Source organism: Nomascus leucogenys, chromosome 14 (genome assembly GCF_006542625.1).
Source record: "Nomascus leucogenys isolate Asia chromosome 14, Asia_NLE_v1, whole genome shotgun sequence".
NCBI lineage: Eukaryota > Metazoa > Chordata > Mammalia > Primates > Hylobatidae > Nomascus > Nomascus leucogenys.
This window is the reverse complement of record NC_044394.1, coordinates 86,898,259-86,913,377: the sequence shown is the minus strand read 5'-3', so window position 1 is coordinate 86,913,377 and position 15,119 is coordinate 86,898,259. Positions and strand designations below refer to the sequence as shown.

The 15,119-nt window shown below is 61.6% G+C and overlaps 1 protein-coding gene across 1 annotated transcript; it reads right to left on the bottom strand.

Annotated features, from left to right (window-relative positions):
* Window positions 1–2,524: 2,524 nt before the first annotated feature.
* Window positions 2,525–7,616, bottom strand: CBX8 (chromobox 8). The gene is made up of 5 exons (XM_003278440.3): window positions 7,436–7,616; window positions 6,994–7,037; window positions 6,721–6,786; window positions 6,528–6,594; window positions 2,525–5,991 (listed from the first exon to the last, which is right to left on the bottom strand). The coding sequence occupies exons 1-5, from the start codon at window positions 7,502–7,504 to the stop codon at window positions 5,068–5,070; spliced, it is 1,170 nt and encodes a 389-aa protein (XP_003278488.2). The 5' UTR covers window positions 7,505–7,616; the 3' UTR covers window positions 2,525–5,067.
* Window positions 7,617–15,119: the final 7,503 nt, after the last annotated feature.

Here is a 15,119-nt window from a genome sequence, read left to right as displayed (position 1 = left end):
CGCCAGGAAGGAGCAAGCTGGCCGAGCAGGAGCAGGCGCGGCCCGGGATGTGGAGCCAGGCTTTCAGGAGAGCCCATTCCTACAGGGATTCGGCCAGACGGGTGCCGGGCCGAGCTCGCTCGGCCTTTGTTAGTTTTTGCGCCGCTGATGTGATCGCCTAATCCAGTGTCCCCTGAGAAGAATAGACTGGGCTGCCAAGGGCCCGACCCGGCTCGAGGGCCCAGCCCCACGCCGCCGCGACCTGCCCGAGGGGACCGGGAGCGATGGGTGCGGAGGGGCTGGGAGGACGGTCATCCGGGCGGCTGGACCTCTCCTTCCTCCCCTCCGCCCTCGTGGATCGAGCGCCGGGCCTCAGGGAGGACGCAGAGGGGGCGCCCGTGGCGGTGGGCGCCCAGCGGTACCTTTGGGTTGGGGGGAGGTAAGGCTTCCTCAGCTCGGGTTCGGAACCAGAAAGCCACTGGCCCCCCGGGGGTAAGGGGTGGGCGCCGGCGACCCGAGCCGACGCCGCCACCTGCAGAGGGCGCGCGCGTCCCACCAAGGTCGGCCGCCGGCCCTTCGGACGGACGAGGGAAAAGCCATCCGCGGCTCCAGGGTGCCCGAGACTCAATCGCACCGTCTGCACCCCGGGCCACCTCCGCCTCCGAAGTCTCAGGAGGAAAGCCCCGACCCGGCCCGCAGCCTCTCTCGCCGCGTTCAAGACCCGAGGCGGCGGGCAGCCGCCTTCCACGACGGACAGCACGGAGTCCTGCCGAGCCCCGAGCCACGCCAGTCTCGGACTTCAGTTGGGTCCGAGGCTCCTCTGGGCCTGGAGGGCTTTTAGATAAGAAGAGGAAACCAGCACAGGAGCCCCAGAAGGCCGGGACAGGTCTGTGCGCCAGCGGCCCGGGCGAATGGCACAATGCCTGGATCAGGATTGGTGCGAAGCCAGCATCAAACGGACGGAAAATGAATCCGATCCGACACTTTAGGAAGAGCGTGAACCTTCCAACCCAACCAATGTTTGTCTGAGGCCAGGTTCGGCCCTGTCCTCGGGACGCAGGGTAACCAGTCCGGCTGGAGGCCGCCACGCACACCTGGTCTCTGCAGTTGTGGGGGAATTCCCAGGGAATCTGCCCAGGAAACGGAAACCCGTGAGGGCGCTCCTCAAAGCCGAGGGTGGTGATGGCCAGCGAACCCGAAAAAGGGGCAGGGTGGGCGCCCTCCCATCTGCTCAAGCAGGAGCCCATTCCACTGCCCCACACGCCCAGGAGTGGACGCAGGAGGGAGCCCCGTCCAAGTGGCGACCATCGCGGGGCCACCCCACCCACCTTCCCTTGACGTCCCCTGCCAGCACAGAGACCGCCCGTTGCAGTGGAGCAGTCTCGGGCGGAGATCTTTGATGCCTGGTGGCCACCGACCCTACTCGGCCAGCAGCGCAGGCCTTCACGTCGGAAGGACACTTAAGGCTCTGTGACCCGCTAACCTGGACCTGGGCACCAGGACGCTCCTGTCCTCCCGCGCCCTCCCACACCGGTCACAGCTGGGGAAGGGGGAAGCTCCGCCAAGGGCCAGGCCACTGACTCCTCAGCAAGGGGCTGGAGATGCGTGAGCTACCCCTGTCCATGTTCCTCCTGGTGGGCGTTAGGGGTGAGCCTGAATCGTGGCTTCCTGGCAGGGTGACGTCTGCGGGGCACTATGGAAGTAGAAATGGGTTTAGTGCGGTGGCCTCTTTGGGGATCCGAAGAGTGGCTCTCCTGTGCGGGCTTCAAGACCCCGCCCCCACTGCTGTGAAGTCTGTGGCCAGAAAAGGCCAAGAACATCTCCCTCTCCACCCTCACCCCGCACTCTGCTCTCCCCGCACCGTCCCTTGCCCAGCGTTGGGGTTTAGGCCCGCCTAGGAGACCTGGGCCCTAGACGCTGCGGGGACTCGGGGGCGGGGGTGCGCGGGGCTGCGGCGCGGCGGCTCCAGGTTCACTAATCACATCAGCAGCGCTCTGCGCCGGCTCCGAGCAGGCAGTTGCCTAGCAATACCCGCGAATTCAATTCCTCAATCAATAGGCGCGAGGCTCTGCATTTCGGGGAGCGCAAGCAAGGTTGGGTGGGTCTGGGGAGTGGGTCTCACGACAGCTACGAGGGGCTGGCACCGGGAGGCTTTGGGCAACGTGGCGAGGCCCCGGGGCCTCGGAGACCACACACCTCCGGCCTGGGGGTGTGGCGCGCTGGAGGATCCCGCCAGAGGAAAGGGGAACCCCCGACCTCAGGCGCATCCTCCCGGGGTCCCCAGATTCTGCCCGGGTCCCGAAGAAGTGCAGCCAGTAGGTGCGGAGAGCCACGGATTCCCCCGGACGGACTGAGGAGAGTCAGCCGCAGCGGCCTCCCACGCCCACCTCTATCCCAGCCAGGTGGGTTCCCCCGCCGATGGGGGCGAGGATGGGGGCAGGAGGACGGGATGAGTACTGAGAGAAGAGGGACGGATCCTCTCCTCCCGGGATGCCTCTTCCCTTTGCTCAGGGAAAGAAAAAGAAGAATAAAACCCAGACATGTCTCTATTTACAAAGTATATATTTAAACACGTAAAAAGCGGTATTGGATACAGACATTCACGACCGCAGAAGATAGGTACCGAAGCTTCACTCTTGAGCTGAGGCGGAGATCGATTGGAGATTTGTACAAATCTTAGAATTAAATAAACCCAACAGCGCACACATCCTGCGCGGTTGCAGACTCCCAGCCACGTGGCCTCCCGGCCCCTGCCCACCCACCCCCCAGGTCAGCGTCGCAAGAGCGAGAGAAAGAGACACACACACACGGCCACGGCCACGGACAAACAGCAGGACGGAGGGGCGGTAGGGACAGAGCTGGCTGGAAAGAAGGTCCAAGGGAAGGGGCAAAGTCAGCCCCAGGAAGGGAGGGAGGTGGGAGTAAAGGACAGGCGGGAGAGAAGGGAAGGCGGCGGCCAGGTGAAGACGCTGTCCCCCAGTCCCGCCCACTAGGTAACAGACATGCCCCTTCAGTGAAGTTTCATCTGAAAATAGCATCGACATTTAAATAGATACACTCGGTCAACGGCGCTTCTTTATACAAAGTCTAAAATACCAGTTTTACAAATGTGAGTGGATAAAAATCCCCATACCAGGGGCTTCTCTTTATAGGCGCAATTTGATATTCAAAAACAAACACAATCATGTAGTACACCGTTTCCCTCCTTTTCTCTCTTTAAAGGCAAGAAAGTCTGGAGGAGAGAGAGGCTGAGAAGCCAGGAGTGCGGAGGACGAGGCTGGGGTTCCCTCCCAGCACCCCCCACCCCACGCGAATCTCCCCCACCCCCAACTCCCCGCCTCGCTCCCCCCCCAGTCTGTGCTTCCTCTGGCGCGCAGGGCCCCCGCGCCCCTCCCTCAACAAGCGATGGGAAGTTAGATCTTCGCTGGCCCTTTAAGGGCGGGGAGGGCAGGCAGGCTGCGGGATCCGTGCTCCAAGAGACGGGGGTGGAGTGGAGGGGACTGATTTGTGCTTTTGAGTCAAAAGAGGGGCGCGCGTTCTGCGCCCTCGGAGCGCAGAGCGGTCAAGTCCGCCGGGCAGGAGCGTCCCAGGCCCCGCCGCCGCGCACGGCCTTCCCCGCCGCGGCCATCCCTACTCCCAACTCCCGCTCCTCCCTCCCCCTTTGGCGGAGTTTGAATGTCGAGTTCAAATAGAGAACACTGCGAATCGAAAAGACCTATAAATTATAGCTTTTGCTTTTAAGAAGGACGGGGGAAAAAAAAAGGAAAAAGCAAAAGTTCCGATGCGCATTCTTGGATGAAAACCCCGCCTCGCCCCTCCTTCCCGTGCCCGCCCGGCCGGAGCCGCTGGGGTGAGTCTAGCCCCAGCTCCGAGCTCCGAGCCCTGGTCCTCCGCCACACTCCAAGCCTGGCCGTGGAGAGGCCCTGGGTGCGAAGCCACTGCTCCCAGAAGCGCCCGCCGCCCAGCGCCCGCCGCCGCGCCTCCCTCCGTGGGTCCCGCAGGGTGGGCCTGTCTGGCCATGTGTCCATCACAGAGCTGGCGGCCCGCCCTCCCCAGGCAGGGAGGCTTGTCCAACTCTTCCTGGGAGGTGGGGGCCACCGTCTCTTCTCCTGGAGAAGCTACAGGACGCGAAAAGGAAAAGTCCACCCCAACACTTTTCTTGTAAAACAACTGTCTCGAACTCTCGGCACTGACACGCAATCCTCCCAATTTATCCTGGCATTTCGGGAATGTAAACAGATTCGCTGGATTTCTTTTCTTTCTGCGGAGTAGGGAAAGGAACGAGGGAACGGGGAGGTTTTATCCACATGACATACACACGATCTGTGTGTACCACACACACACCCCTCCCTAAAGTGCATTTCCTGGTGTGGTCCTGGGGAGAAACCTCCTGTCCCTGCCTGCTGGGGACGTTTTAACCTTCAACATCACACACGAAAAGCTTATTCAAGTTAATACTTTTTTCCCTAATAGACTTCTTTACCTTAAAAAAAAAAAAAAAGTAGAAAAAAGGAAAACAGACTGACCCCACCCCCCCTTTTTTCTGATTGGGGAGCCAACCTTTTGTTGGCCTGCCTGGCCAATGGGAATGGGAAGAGAGAGCAAATCTGGGCCGGGCCTTGGTGCCAGGAGTCTGGCATTGGGCTGTGGGAGAAGGGAGGAGGGGTGGGGTGGGCAGGCCAAGCCCCTCCAGACACTCTTCAGAAACCTGTACCCAGGCCCCAACTTCCCTAGGGCCCTGGGGCAAGGGGGCCCCTCCTGCCCCAGCTCATTCGGGCTGCCCCAACTAAAGCACAATGAGAGTCTCTCTCCTTTAAATAAAACAACTTCAAGAGTTGAAATATATATATTTAGATATTTTTCTTAAATAACATATTTACATCTAATAGAAAATATAACTCTAGAGATAATCTTTCCAACAAAAACTGAGGGGGAGGAAGGAGGGATGAAAGGGGCTGGTGGGGGTGGGGGTGACATCAGGGACAGGACCAGCCAAAAGGCCACATCCCACCCAGAAATAAAAATCACTATGCCAAGCTCACGCTCACTCTCTCCCCTGCTCTCGTCCTGGGCACACCCACCCAGCATTCATCTTTTCTCTTTAAAAAAGCCTTGGTCCGTGTTACTTTCCTTAATGGTGACGGTCAAAAAGTTTGAGGTCACGTCCGTGACCACCACCTTCTCCAGGTTAGTCAGGGAGGGGCTCCAGGACTCTTCTTCCGGGTCCCCCAGGATTCTGGCCACAGGGATCCTGGCGATGAGGGAGGGCCTTCCCCCCTGGGCCCCCATGTCCCGGTACAGGCCCCCCACAGAGCTGGGGGGGCCTGAGCCATGTCGGACCCGGGTGCCACTGGGATCTAGGGCACCCTGGCCTTTGGCCTCCAGAAAGGCAGCCCTGTGCTTTATCACCCTGGCCGGGAAGGTGTCCACAGCCAGCTTGCCCGTGGCCTCAGCTGAGCTAGGGCTGGTCACACCACACTGCACCAGGTCCGAGTCCTGCCTTCGGGCCAGCTGGATCACGCTGTGGCCGGCTGGAAACTTTCCTGCCCCGGAAGAGGTGTCGTCCAGCTTCCTGCCCTTGAGGTACTCTCCGAGGCCGGCGCTGGGTTCGCCTAAGGGCCTCTGTGAGGGGTCCGGGAGCTCCTTCCGGGGCTTGGGGCCTCGCTTCTTCGAGCTGTCCCCCGGCGAGCTGGGCTTGTCATCCACTCGGCTGGTACCCCGCTCTCGTTCCCTCTCACGTTCCCGCTCCCTCTCTCGCTCCCTCTCCCTTTCTCGATCCCGCTCCCGGTCCCTATCCCGGTCCCGGTCCCGGTCCCGAGGGGCCTCTGCGCGGCAGGTGCTGCTGGTGCTGGTGCTGCTCGCTGGCGGGGACAAACCCATGTTTCGAAGGCCCTCCCGGGCCCGGGAAGTGGAGGCCAGGTCCTGGGGCGAGCGGCCAGGGTAGGGGATCCGGATGCCCCTGGCTGAGTCACTTCGAAACTCGTAAGTTTTGGCCTTTGCCTTGGCCTGTGCCTGCAGGAGAGAAGATGGTATCAAGAGTGGGGCAGGGCCCTGTCCACCCCCACGCGACTCCTCCTCTAGCCCTGACCTCCTATCTTTACCCTATGATGCCTGGGAATTTCTACATGGATGCATGGATGGGCGGGTGGGTGGGTGGGTGGGTGGGTAGGTGAATGGATGGATGGATGGATGGGTGGGTGGGTGGATGGCTGGATGAATGGGTGGGGAGGTTGTTGGAGCTGAGAGGTAGAAGGATGGGAGAAGGAGTAGATTTGGCTGGAAGCAGTCATTTGCAAAAAGTACACTTTTTGCATTTGATTATATGTCCATTTGGGAGGAGGAGGGTAAAGGAATTCTAGTGTGGCCAAGCCCGTCCCCCCAGACACTGTTGGTGCTGCTACTGACTTGGTGACATCGTCAGGGAACTCCCTCCTAGATTACAAATAGGCAACATGTGTGGACACCCCATTAGCTCACAGCCCTCAGAGCCCCCTTCCCACAAATCACTCAACAACATTGTCCTCCACCATTGGACACTGCCAAACTACCTTGAGGAGGAAGGTTTTGGGCTTGGGTCCACGCTTTTTAGGGCCATAGAGCTCCATCTCTCTTTCCCTGGAGAAAGAAGAAAAGGAGAAAGGCTGCGTGAGTAAAGAAAGCAAGTGGGACTCTACTCCAGGCTGGAAAGAAGCCACTCTACTTGTTTCTAAGTGAGTGGCTGGGACTTGGAAGGGTCTGTACCTTTCCTCAAAGGCCGCGAGCAAGCGAGCATCCAGGATGTTTTCCTCCGGTTCCCATGTGCTGTACCTAAAGGGAATCAGGAAGAAGTGGGCATCAGTCCCAGCAGCAGGGTGAGAGCAGAGGGTGTGTGTGTGTGTGTGTGTGTGCGCGCGTGTGTGTGTGTGTAACTTTTCTCATTGCATTGTATTGTATTTCAACGTAAAGGCAAAAAGAGGAAGAAAGAAACCTCCCGAATAACAGTCTGGGATTGAGAATTGCATATAACCTACTTACTTCTGCGACCATCCCTTCCATTTCACGAGGTATTCCATGCGTCCCTGCGGGTGCAAAGGGGATAATGTGTGTGCATGGAGAGAAACGCATGACGAGGATACATGAAATGCATGCGAAAATGCATGCACCAGATGAATGCTCGAAACCCCGCCGCAAAAGGCACGCGCCCGCTGCATCACCCCTGCACCTAATGCTGCACAAAGTGCATGCACCGGCATTCATTCCCCACCCCGCCCCCCACCCATGCAATCCGTGCATCGCTGCAAGTCTAAGGAAAGAGCCTGGGCTCAGAGCCGCCGCCGCCGCCACGGCCGCCGCCGCCACGGCCGCGGCCGCTGCTGGGACCTGGGGGAAGGGAAGCTGGGCTGCAGCAGGGGGAGGGAACCCGGGCCGGGAGGGGAGGGCCCGGCCGCACGGAGGCCCTAGGCCCGGGAGCACCTACTTTCCGTATGCGCCGCTTCAGGAGGGCTTCGGCCGCGAACACCCGCTCCCCCACCGCTGAAAGCTCCATGTTGACTCGCCGCTTCCCCCCTTGGCCGCTTCCAGGAGCAGAAAAGCAGCAGCCAGCGCACGACAGACCATAATACTCTCCCGCTGACGTCAGTTCTCCTCCCCCTCCCGGCGCTCTCCCTCCCTCCCGCGGCCCCCCTCCCGCGCTCCTCCGCTCGGCCCCCTCCCCTCCGCCCAGTGCTTCCTCCCGCCCCACGTGTTGCTAACGACGTTGCTAAAGCCGAGCGGCCGGAGGCCTGCGCCCCCGCACGCTGATTGGACGAGCTCCGAGCCACGCCCCTCTCCCTTTCTCCCCCGCGTTGCTACGTGACCCGCGTTCCAATCGCCACGGGGCGGAGTCCGAGGCGACTCCAGAGACCGAGAGCGCAAGTGGGAGGGGGCGCCGCCGGAAGTGACGCCACGGGGAGGGCGGGCTCGGCCGCCGTCAGTCTGCGGGGCTGGCGAGGGGGGCCGGCCGCCCTCTGTCCTCGCCGGGGCCCCCCTCCCCCGCCACCAAGTTGTCCCTCCGGTGTTCGGCGTCCCCCACAGCTCTCGCTGGGATCCCCGCGGCGATGTCAGCCCGGCTCCGCCCCTCGGCAGACCCCGGCCCGCCGCCCCACCCCCACCTCCCAGGACTCGCGCGGTCCCCTCCCCCCGCCGCCCGCGCCGCACAATGCACAATGCACAGGTGCTGGGGCGCCGCGGGCCGCGCCCGAACCCCGAGAGCCTGCGGCGCGCCCATCGGCCGGCTTCTCCCCCGGCCCCCGGCCCCCGCCCCCCGAGCCGCACACCCGACCCCCGGTCTCCATGGCAACGTCCCCCCCGCCCCCAGCCGGGTCCCGCTAACAAATCAATGTGCCTGTGTCTCAGGCTCCTGTCGCGCGGCCCTGCCCTAGGCCACCCTCCGGGCCCTGCGAGCCGGGCTGGCTGGAGCGCTCGTCCCCGGCTCCGAAGCCGAACACAGACCTGGTGGAGGCCGGGCTGTTCCCTCCGGAGCCCGCCTGCAGCCCAGGACCCCACAGAGGATGTCGCGCGACTTCTTCCTGCCCCCCGACCGTCCCCGACGCCCGCAGCCACCTGCCCCTGCCCTTAGCCCAAGCTGCCAGCCCCCGACAGGCTTCGGCCCCGAACCTCGCCTGCCCTCGCCGCCCCCTGCCCGGGGCCTGGGTGGGCTAAGGGCATCTGGGCAGAGCCGGCAGGGGATGGGGCGCGCGGCTGGGGGTGCGTCTGGCTTTCCCCGAACCCCGGCGCCCGGCCCGCGCACTTCCTGTCCACCGCTCTTCCCAACGTGAGCGGCTGACATCCTGCGAGAAACGCCAGCGCAGGAAGCTAGGGGACGTCGCCGGGTCCAGTGCGGGCTGGGCGAGAGGGTCTCACGCGCGAAGATGGCGGGCTCGTGGAAAGGGACAAGGGCCGGCCGCGACCGCCTTGCCGTGCGCACACAAGCACGTGCACCGCCGACCCTGCCGCCAGCTAGGCTGCCGGTGACCCGTGGCGGGCTCGGCGCTGGGGACAGCAGCCGCACTCTGGGCCCAGCTCCCTCCCACCCTGTTCTCTTATTGCTCAATCTCCAAATCACAACTCCCACTCCTTGGAACCCACGATTTAGTTCAAACATCGATGATCAGCCTGACTGCAAGCGGTTTCCCTTGGCCAGAGATGGGGTGGAGAAAGAGAAGGGGGGAAAAAGAGAGAGGCAGAGAGAGAACGATAGGGAGAGAGAGAGAAGCAGCCAAGGAGTCTGACACGGAGGGGCAGGAAGCCCAGAGCGGAAAACTGGCCTCCTGTCCGAAGTGAGGCGCGCGCAGGCGGCGGCAGCCGCGAGGTCCTCGACCCTCCGGGCAAGCGGGGCGCTTCGCCCATCTTCCCTCCCAGTCCTGCCCCAGCCTCTGGAAACACGGGTTTCAGGTTTTGGCTTTGCTCCTAAACTTCACAAGGTGGCCGCTGGTCGAACAGTCCCATCTCTCCGGCCGTTCTGTCTGAACGAACAGCGCGTCGAGGACGCTCAGATCTCCCAGTGACCCTCGCGGGCCGCCCGTGGGAGGCCGCCGACGGCCGCGTCCTTAATCATAAAAAGTCATTCCCGGTAACAAATAGTTTCGTCGGCCGGTGCCAGCGATACAGCTGTTTCTGTTTAAGCTTAAATACTTTCCAACAGTTTGGGCAGTAAAAATAAAGTCGGCCTCAGCCGCCTATAAGTGTCTGGTTTCCCCGCCCAGAGAAAGCCCACCCTCCGCCCTGGGCCCGGGTCGCTCTGCCTGTGCCGCCCGCCCCCTCTTGGAATCCACTGCCCGCCAAGGACAACGGCGCCCCAGCCCCGCACCGGCCGCCCCAGCTCCTCGAGCTGGCTCCAGGGCCACTGTGGAAGTGGGAGGAAGGGGGCATTCCCAGAGTGGGCCGGGCGGGGGGACCTGACCCGCCTGGCCTCGCACCCTACCCCCACCCCTAGCAAGCTCTCCCGCACCCGCGAAGAGCGGTGATTTTCCTTCAGATAGGGTTTCTGGAACCGGGTTCCCGGAGTTGTGCTTGCCCTTGATGCCTTTACAGACCATGGGGTTTGCACTAGGCGTGCAGAGGGCGATGGTTTCAGTTTCTCCCCAAAAAAGATTGCTTTAGTCCTTCCTCCATGCTTTCTTTCCATTTTCCTTCCTTCCTTCCTTCTTTCCTTCCTTCTTCCTCCCTTCCTTCCTCCCGTCCTTCCGTCTCCCTCTCTTTCTGCCCCATTCTCTCTTCTTTGCCTAAATACCTCTGAAACTTGAAGAAATGAAACCCCTGATGCTGGCAGGTGCGGCCCCCTCCTCTGGATAGGGTCTTAGGTAATTATCTTAGCTTCCCCACCCAATTTTCCGCCTGTCTTTGTGCCTGATGGCGATTATTTCGGAAATGCTTGCTCTAAACAAAACTATCGCTTGCGAAGAGTCTGAGTTTGCAAACGTCGGGGAATCCTGCAAAGCTTGTGGCAAAGGTGGAACTCGATTCAGAAGGAAGGAAGAGGTATAGAATGATCTGAGGGCAGGGAGCCTGGCTCTTGTCAGCAGCAGACGTGCTCAGTCCCGCCAAGGAAGGCAATCCCCAACGGGGCAGAGTGTGTCTCAAACCTGCCTGGCGCACCCTCTGCCCCCCAACTGCCCGTGAGAGAGCAGCCGTTGCAGGGGGTGTGAAAACAGGTCACCGGGCAACCTCACTCCTCGACAGTTTGGAGACAAAGCGGGAGGTGGCGGTCTGAGAAATGGGAACCCAACTCCTGGGCTCTGGCTGGGTGGGCGCGGGAGGAAGTCCTGTGTTCCGGGAGAGGGCGCTAGGAGAGGGTGCTAGCATGCGTGGGCGCGGAGAGGGAGGAGGTTTGCAGTCATTCCAGCAGGGTCTGAACCAGACCGAGAGGACAGGTCAGCTTGTGGCACGGTCTTAGGAACCCGCAGAAAGAGGATCTTTGCTCCCCACCTTTCTTATCGAACCCCCTTCCCCGACCGACTCAATTCTCGCCACCTCCCTTTTCTCCATACAACCGCTTTCCTGTTTCAAAGTTAGATAATTACCTTTCCCACCTACACTTCCCAGGAGCAAACAAAGTTGTAAAAGACAAGACACGCTACTCTTAATCCCATTGCACGGCGGTCCGCTGCTCAGGCTGCGGCTGCCAGGTTGGCGTGCGCCGCCTCTGCAGTAAATAAGGTAACTGCTTCCTATTACTTTAGCCCCATATGGCTGCAATTTGAGTGTCTTTAGAGACGGTGCGTGTGTTGGGGCGGGGGATGGGGGGAGTGAAAGTGGAAATCAAATGCTCTCAGATCGCATTTTTATGAAGGAAATTGTCGGCGATTCTCTTAACAGCCACCCCCTCTCCTGAGATGAGCTGCCCCGTTTCTTTGTTTACAGAAATGCGGGCGCCCGCCCTCCTGGGGACACCTGCTTCCCAAACCCCTAGGTCTCCGGCCCTGTTCCGCACTCTTCTGGCGACCTGGGCGCACGGCCCGCGACTACCCTTCCCGACAAAGGGTCTGCGACCTGCTCCCAGGAACCCGCCCTACCCTCGGCCCCAGCCTCTAAAATGTGCCAGGACTCTGCCCTCGATGCTGCAGCCTCCTGAGAGCCCGGAGTTTGGGGGCCCTCTTAGGCCTACCCGGGCCCGCGGCCCACGGACTCGTCCTCCAGGAGGGAGGCTGGAGGCTGGAGGCTGGAGGCTGGAGCAGTCCAAGGAGAGGGGCGGACGGGCCCCAGCGGGGCGCTGGGCTCCTGGGTCGTGGGCCTGGCCGGCAAGCCCTAGCGCGTCCTCTAGCTTGAGGATGAGGCTGGCCCGGTTCTTTGGGAGCGTCTCAACTTCGCGGCTTGGCGGGCGTCGGACCTGCCCGGTCTTGGCCGCGGACGCGGGCAAATTTGGAAGCCAACCGTTTGCCTCGGGCGGGCCGGCAGTGAAGGGAGAGCGGACGGCTCCGAGGCGTGGCCTTGTGGCCAGTGGCTTACCTCCCGAGGCCCCGGAGCCGGGCGGGCGTCCCGCAGCGCTGCTTCCCCGACGCCGAGCTACGACTGGGCGCCTGCCGCCTGCTGCGGGAATGCCGCAGGGTGACCCGACATTCTGGAAACTGGTCCCAAGGCCCAGCCTGGGTGACTGGAAGTGAGGTTGTCCAAGTTTCTGGCCTTGGTTTCCGCCGCTAGTTGTTCCCAAGAGCAAGAAGCTCCCACCTTTCCTGTCCCACTTTCTCCTGCCTAGGAGACATCCACACATCCTCCTTGTTAGAGAAGCACTAGAACAGGCTGCAAAGGATAAGAAGGGGCTGCCCACTCTACAGGAATCTCCCACAAGGCTGCACACATTCTGGAAGCCACATTTCTGCCTTAAACCCCGGAAACTGAAATCAGGCCCCCTTTCTTCCCTTCCACGGGAGGAAAATATCCCCTCAGAGTTAAGCAACATCTATTGCTTAACTAGTTGCCCTATATCTAGTGCCTGCGTTATCCCAGTTAAGATTCACAACAGCCAGGTAACATCAGTTCTATTACCCCCATTTTCTAGATGAGGAAAGCGAGGCACCGCGGGGCCAAGTCACTTGCTCAGGGGCACGCAGCAGGGGTTCTGCCTGAAAAGCCTTAAGCTCAAGTCCCTAAAGCTCCGCAGCAGGGGCTTTGGATCCTTGTGAATTTCAGCTCCTCCAAGGCTTGAGGAAAGAATTCAAGAAAGGTCCAGTGGAGCCTCCTGGAAGCGCAGAGCAGTGCTCCAGCAGGAGGACCCTCAGAGCCCTCCGCAACAAGGATGAGACTGGAACAATAGAGACAGGAGCGGCCGATTTAAGTCAACTGGAAGCTGGATGTTGGTGGGCGTTTTTGCTTTTTTATTTTTTAATGGTAGAGCACAGTGGCTAAAAAAGGTGGGCTCTGGGGCCAGCCTGCCTGGGTTCCAATGCACTTGCTGGCTGTGTGCCCTTGTGCAAGTTACTTAACCTCTCTGTGTTTCAGCTTCCATAACTATAAGGAATATTAGCACGTTTTCCCAACAGAGTCCACGGGGGGTTCAATGAGATATGGAAGCACCCCCACACTGTCAGGCACAGGCAAATGCTCAATAAATGTTCATTATTAGTTACTGTTGTTGCTGTTATTGGTGTTCTGAGACCAGAACAAACTCATAGGACCTAGTGATTCATGATTTGACTTTCCCCAGGAACCCCAGTATCAGCCTAGGCTGTCCCTACTTCTCCATGAGGGGCACGCCCAGAGAGGGTGCTCAGCACACACCCATCTTCCCTGGGAAACCGACCGTATGCTGCTTAGACGCAGTTTTGATTCATTCCTTGGGCACCTCGACCGGTTGGGCCACGTGGGCTCGCTGGGAAAACGCGCCGGCGTCCCCTCGGAGCGCCGAGGCCGGGTGAGCTGAGGGTGCGGTGCCGCTGGAGCACGCGCACAGCGCCCGAATCAGCACGCATGCGCGCCGCGGGCCGGCCCCATTTCCCCCCCCCCCCCCCCCCGCACACGCACACCAATCCCGGGACTGCTCGCTGGTGCTGCTTGTGAGACTCGGTCCTAGGAGCCCCAGGCGCCCTTAGGGAGCAGAGAGAGGCGGTCCAGAGTTGGGCCGACAACCGCAGCCTGGAAGGAGTCCGGGAGTCCTTGGGTCTGGGCGCTCAGTTCTCACGGTCTGGGGAGAAGGGGCTCAGACGGGACGGACTAGGCACAGCCAGGGGCGGGGTCTGCGAGAGGCGAGGGGAGGCCGGCAGGGTGTGGCGGCAGAGCAGCCTGGGACAAGTGAGCGGCCTAGAGGTCAAGGCCTTGGAGTCCCGTCCGAGAGCAGGACGTTATCAGAAACCTCCAGCCCCAACCCCTGCCTGGAGATGCCCGGGGCGCGCCTACTCTGTTCCCGCATCACCCCGGGCCCTGGCTCAACGCGTGGGCAGCAGCCTGTGGTTCCAGGTGCCCCGAGTGGAGAGTTTGACCCCAGATTCTGCCTGCACTGACAGTCTTGGCCTGGCGATTACGAGCCACGGTTGATGCGAGCCCCTCCTCCCGTGACCCAGCTCATAAGAAAGGCGGGGAGCACCAACCCTCCCACGGGAAAACACGGAGAGAGGCTGGGCGAGTCAAGGAATGGTGGCACCAGAGCCTGAGCGCAGAGAGGCAGCTGGACCTCCTGGGCTCCCTTGAGCCGGAGCTCCGCCAGGGTGGGCACTTCTGCCTCCAGCGATGCTTGGTGCCACAGTCCTCCCGCCTCCTCCTGGACCACACGCGGCTCTCCAGAGTCCCAGCGAAGCTCCAGGGACTCCTCGGACTCCCTCTGCCTGGTGCTTCCCGTTTTCTCATTTCCTACCCCGCCCCCATGCAGAAGGAATTGAAGTGACTTTTTTGCTGGGACGTCGGGACCTCAAGTCAGTTCCAAAGTGGGGGTCTCTCAGCCGGGGTCGTTCCCTTGTGAGATTGTTAACGCCAAGAGCCACGGTCCAGCTTCCCCTTTTAGAGATCAGAAAATCCTAAGTGCAGGGCCTGCCGGGTCATTCGAGGAGGCACAAGCTGCGGAGGCCAGTCTGGGGCCTCTCGCAGAACCTCGGGGAACAGAGGCGTCTGCCGGGCCGCCTGCCCTCCGCGAGAGTGGGCCACGCGGGCGGCAAACCCGAGGGCCGACGTTTGGGAGCTGACTGAGAAAACGCGACGGTGCGGGCGAGGTTCTGGGAGACGCCTCGGCGTCCTCCACTGTGGTCGACGCCTTTCCTTGCAGCCCCGGTGCAGGGCTTCCTCGGTGCACCCCTAACCGTTGTCCCGGGAGGAGGCGCTGTCTGGGACCCGAAGGGGCTCGGCTGGCGTCGAGGCTCCGCGGCCAGAGCGCGGCGGCTCCGCGCACGCCCAGAAGCCGTGTTGCCGGTTCCGGGGCTGCCGGAAAGCGTGGGGCCAAGCTGCTGCTCTGTGCCCGCGCAAGCGCCTCGCTACCCGGGCGGGACCTTGCTCTCTCCGGCCGCCCTGGGCCGAGGAGTGGCTCAGCATCCCGGGGGCGGACGCAGACGGCCACTCGGCCGGGACACCCTCGGCCCGGGAGCTGTGATGCCTTTTCTCTCTGCAGCTGAAGCCTCCGATCGGTTTCCCCGCCCTTCTGTAGGAAATCAAATTCAGGGAACATGGTACCGTATTTACCCGCACAACTTCCTCCCTTGACA

Bases quoted from the DNA above. Each gene is read 5' to 3' on its own strand.
- CBX8 (XM_003278440.3), bottom strand. From the start codon at position 7,504: ATGGAGCTTTCAGCGGTGGGGGAGCGGGTGTTCGCGGCCGAAGCCCTC. The intron at 7,038-7,435 runs GTAGGTGCTCCC...TTGCACCCGCAG, and splicing joins TGAAGCGGCGCATACGGAAA to GGACGCATGGAATACCTCGT. The intron at 5,992-6,527 runs GTAGTTTGGCAG...TCTCTCCTGCAG, and splicing joins CCAAAACCTTCCTCCTCAAG to GCACAGGCCAAGGCAAAGGC.